The sequence below is a fragment of the Pyrus communis genome, chromosome 4 (genome assembly GCF_963583255.1).
Source record: "Pyrus communis chromosome 4, drPyrComm1.1, whole genome shotgun sequence".
Lineage (NCBI taxonomy): Eukaryota > Viridiplantae > Streptophyta > Magnoliopsida > Rosales > Rosaceae > Pyrus > Pyrus communis.
In genome coordinates, this window is record NC_084806.1 from 11,564,674 (window position 1) to 11,569,397 (window position 4,724).

At 38.4% G+C, this 4,724-nt stretch overlaps 1 protein-coding gene across 1 annotated transcript; it reads left to right on the forward strand.

The window, feature by feature from the left end:
* The first annotated feature begins 1,098 nt into the window (after nt 1-1,098).
* Nucleotides 1,099-3,693, forward strand: LOC137732166 (uncharacterized). Its single transcript, XM_068471465.1, has 2 exons — nt 1,099-1,262; nt 1,431-3,693. The coding sequence occupies exon 2, from the start codon at nt 1,441-1,443 to the stop codon at nt 3,379-3,381; it is 1,941 nt and encodes a 646-aa protein (XP_068327566.1). The 5' UTR covers nt 1,099-1,262; nt 1,431-1,440; the 3' UTR covers nt 3,382-3,693.
* Nucleotides 3,694-4,724: the final 1,031 nt, after the last annotated feature.

A 4,724-nucleotide genomic window follows, 5' to 3' on the forward strand; every position in this document is an offset into this window, starting at 1 on the left:
AACAAATTAATATTTCATGAATTAGTGTTTGATCCCTAAACTATTTAGGATTTGGTTGATTTTTCACATGGTTAATATTTGAAGACAAACACACAAATAGGATCATTGTGTAAAAATACATTTTAGAAAACAAAGCTAAGAAAAATAGATTAAGAAAGTTCAAATACAAGTGTTTGCTGGTTATTTAGGCCGGCGTTATGACGTGGAAATCCACCGGGGTTTTTTGCTCCTGCTCAACGATCAATGGTTCAATTTCTCAATGGGTGGTGCTATCTATATCCCTATTTTTACTTTTCACACATTATTTTTAATTTTTTATCTCAAATAAAATGAATTGAAAAAAAATTAACAAACGTGCGTATAAAATAAAAATTAATATGTGAATATTACTATTCTTTCTCGATTTTGGCCTTTTTATTTTTTATATTTTTTTGCATCACAACCACTCGAACATCTACACGTGATTCCAGGTGGCATGATATCCCAAACCACCGTCACCATGCACAATCAATATTTTTATCATTAATCATAATGCATTAATTGACATAAATACCCTTATCTCACACCCGCCAACGCTCCTTCCAGTAGGTCACCCTGTCGGCTGTCGGTGACCCACTGCTCATCAACCGCACCGCCATCTTCATCCAAATCCAAGGGTATTTTCGTCCATAAAAATTGAGACTGACTTGCCCTCCTACTCCTTACCAGTTTCCTACTAATAATTTGGTATGTCATTACAGGTATTTAAAGCTATTATATTTAAGTTTTATAATTATCTGAATATTTTATTTTTAATCTCAGCAGTCACTTCTATATCATTCAATTTTACGTAATACTGTTAAATATTTTAAAAGTGTGCCAATTATCTAACTTTTCAGAAATCAGGGACTATGAAAAGTTTAAATATATGTGTTTTTTGCATAGCTTATAAATTATAAAGCTAATGTTAAGCAGCGTGGATTTGTAGACAAAACCTTTAAACTAAATGATATATTATTAATAAAAATAAACACATTCATCTACAAATTTAGTCCCCTCACATTCCTCAAATTATAAACAGCTACCATTAGAAACAAAATAGAAAGAGGACTCCTCTTTCCTTCTTCTTCCATGAGTAGGACTCCAGCAACCAGAAATAGGAGAGAGAGAGAGAGAGAGAGAGAGCTGCATTCAAGTTCACAGATTGATTCTCTCTGTTTTCAGAATTTAAGGAGCAGAAAAAAAGGAAAATTTAACATTGTACTACTGCAACCTCAGACCAAGTGAGTTTTTTTTTTTTTTTTTTTTTTTTTCCCCTGTATTATTATATGCGCGCACTGCCTCGAACAAATCGAGAAAAGCACATTCCTTGTCGTCAAAGTAAACAGCTTTTTACCATCTGGGTTTGGTTTTTTAGTGTATTGTTGTTAATGTTGTTTTTGTTGATGCAGTCTGTGAGAAATGCCGGAGAAGGGGCTGAGCTGGCCGTCTTCGCAGCCGTGGACGGGGAGTCAAAGGTTCGGTCATGTGCTTCAATGGCGAGTTGGGTTGTTAACGGCGGTGGTTATCGTCGGAATGGTGGTGGTTTGGAGCGTCGATGCCACAACTATGCAGAGCTTCGTCGAAGCTACGAGGTCCCGCCAAGCTTACCTCACTACAAAGGTTAGTGCTTTAGCTAATCTCGCCCAAACCCATCAAAATCTCGACTTTAAATCCTTCCACATTGCGGTTAACCAGACCCAGAACCAGACCAAGATAACCCCGAATCAAACCAATACGACCCAGAACCAGATCAAGACGACCCAGAACCAAACCAATGCGACCCAGAGGCAAATCAATGCGACCCAGTTCAAAACCCACTTGGATTTTCAAAAGCCAGTAAATTTTTCCCAATCTGAACCAATTTCTGCCCATAATCCAACTGGGGTTTCTCTAAAATCAGGAAGTATGAGTTGGGTTGCAGCTGGATTGGAGCCTAATTTAACAAAGAATCTTCTGGCTCGGTGGCTTGCTCCGGGAGGAGAGCCCTGTAAAGATTCTAAAACAGTAGAAATTTCAATTCTTGATTTGGACGGTAGGGATCTGATCGAGTTATCAGCCGGTGAAATGTATGAGTTTCAGTTTCTGGCATTGGGGGAGGATAAGAACCCTAGATGTTTGGGTGGGGATTACTTCGAAACCGATCTTTCTGGGGATTCATGGAAATCTAGGCCTCTGGTGAGAGACTTTGGCAATGGTTCTTATTCTGTTAAGCTTCAAGTTCATCAGGATTTTGTGGGGTTGTACAATTTTACTGTTATTTTACTCTTTAGGCATTTTGAGGGTCTTAGATTTTCACCAGCTAGGTTTGCGTATGATCGAGAGCTGCGAAAGATTCCGATCAGGTTTGTAAAAGGCTCGGCGAAGTTGCCTGAGCTGCGTACTTGCGAAGAGTCCGATTTTGGGAGAGAGATTTGGGCTGGAAGGTGGACTAGGCATGGGAAGAACGATGACTGTGAAATCAGTAATGATGGTCGATATCGCTGTTTAGCTCCGAATTATCCTTGCCAAGGTCCATGGTGCAATGGTTCATTGGGGGTGTTGGAGAGTAATGGTTGGGTTTACTCCACACATTGTTCGTTTAGATTGTTTTCGGCTGATAATGCTTGGAATTGCATGAGCAACCGGTGGATTTTCTTTTGGGGCGACTCCAATCACGTAGACTCAATACGGAACATTCTCAATTTTATCTTGGATCGGCCTGATATACCCTCAGTTCCTAGACGGTTTGATATGAACTTTTCAAACCCGAAAGACCCTTCACAGACGGTTCGAATCACAAGCATTTTCAATGGTCATTGGAACGAGACACAAAATTACCAAGGATTGAATTCTCTGAAAGATGAAGGATTTAGGAACTTATTAAAGACGTACTTCTCTGAACAGACGGTTCCAGATACTATCATCATGAACTCTGGATTACACGACGGTGTATTTTGGTCCAACATAAGATCATTCTCTAATGGGGCAAGCTATGCAGCAACATTTTGGGTGGAAATTATGGAGTCGATAAGGCAGAGAGGATTGACGGTGCCAAAAGTCTTTTACCGGACAACAATAGCCACTGGTGGGTATGCACGAACTCTGGCATATAACCCTAGTAAAATGGAGGCATTCAATTGGGTATTGTTAGAGAAATTGAAGGAAGCCGGGCTCCTCGCCGGTGTAATTGACAATTTCGACATGACCTTCCCATGGCATTATGATAATCGGTGCAACGATGGGGTGCACTATGGCCGAGCTCCTGTAAAGATGAAGTGGAGAGATGGCGAAATCGGGCACCATTATTTTGTAGACCTTATGTTGGATCATATACTGCTGAATGCACTCTGTGCAGGAAGGCAAGCTTCTGCAAACATGTGAAGCAACTTCAAATTTTGCTGCGATTTTAGAACACGAGATTCCCCAAATGCAGGTTTTTTCTGGTGCTTGAAGGCAAAGTATGAGGGTGATGCATTCGTATTGTTCATTAGATTGAGCTTTTAGCATTCTTTATTTGTTTTGTCTATATATAGTTACATATGGTGTTAGACCACGTTTGTACATCATTAGAGAATTTTGTATTTCAAGTAATTAAAGTTTAAGCCTCCTAAAGCCAAGTTATCGTTCAATATCAGGATATTTCGAGCTTGTTTGGTATCCTTCTTATATCTAATTTTTGTCTATCCAAATTTCTTCGGATTTTAAGTGCTCGAAGTCGCAAAATAATTTTTGGCTATCCAAATTTCTTCGGATTTAAGTGCTCAAAGTCGCAAAATATTAAATACTCCGGAGTACTATAGATTTTTCGGTAAATTAGTTTCTATTTAAGTTTTGAATTTGGTATGTGGTTCTGATGACACTAATTTGAAATCAATCCTAAAATTTAAGGAGCCAAGCAGTGTTTAGTCTCTAAACCACACAGATTACGTCCTCAAATCAATTTCTTTTCTGATTCTAATCAAGACGCAAATGAGATATGAATGAATCGGATGAAAGTTGAATGGCAGCATTGATGAACCAAGCAGTGAGCTGCATTAATTGGTTCTTGAAAGGTTTGATTGGTTTAGCTTGATTTGGTCAAGTTTTAATGGTAATCAAGACAGTCGCCTACTCAAACAGGCTTCAGTGGTCCGTGCGGGAATAATAATATGCTTAACTTGATTCATAAATTGGTGAGAATATCGATCCTACATCGGAGAAAGATAGAAGTTGTACGTACTTATAAATAATTGGGTTACTCTCTATATTATCTCTTGGTTTTATGATGGAAACTCAACTTTCTTCATGGTATAAGAGCAGGTTGTCCTGCATGTGAAGCCTAACGGTCACACGTACTCCACATTGCTCAATTTGTGTTGTTCATGTGTTTGGCTTTAAAATTCACTACATATTAAGGGGGCGTGTTGACCCTAAGTCACCTAGGATGTGGGTCCATATGCTAGGCTTTAAAATTCACCGCATGTGAAGGGTATGTTGAGAATATCAATTCCACATTGGTGAAAGAATGAACTTTGCATATGCTTATAAATAATTAGTTACTTCTTATATTACCAATTAAATTTATAATGAAACCTCAACTTTCTTCATTAATATTCCAGTCTTAATAACTTACATTTGCATTGAGTCATTTCTAGAGAATATTTTGATATCGAAAAATGATTTTCACACACATTTTTTCTTATATCAATGGCGTAGCCACATAATGTTGGTCTGGTCACTCAAAT

What these genes read in the sequence shown, in the direction of transcription:
- LOC137732166 (XM_068471465.1), top strand. Translation starts at nt 1,441, where the DNA reads ATGCCGGAGAAGGGGCTGAGCTGGCCGTCTTCGCAGCCGTGGACGGGG.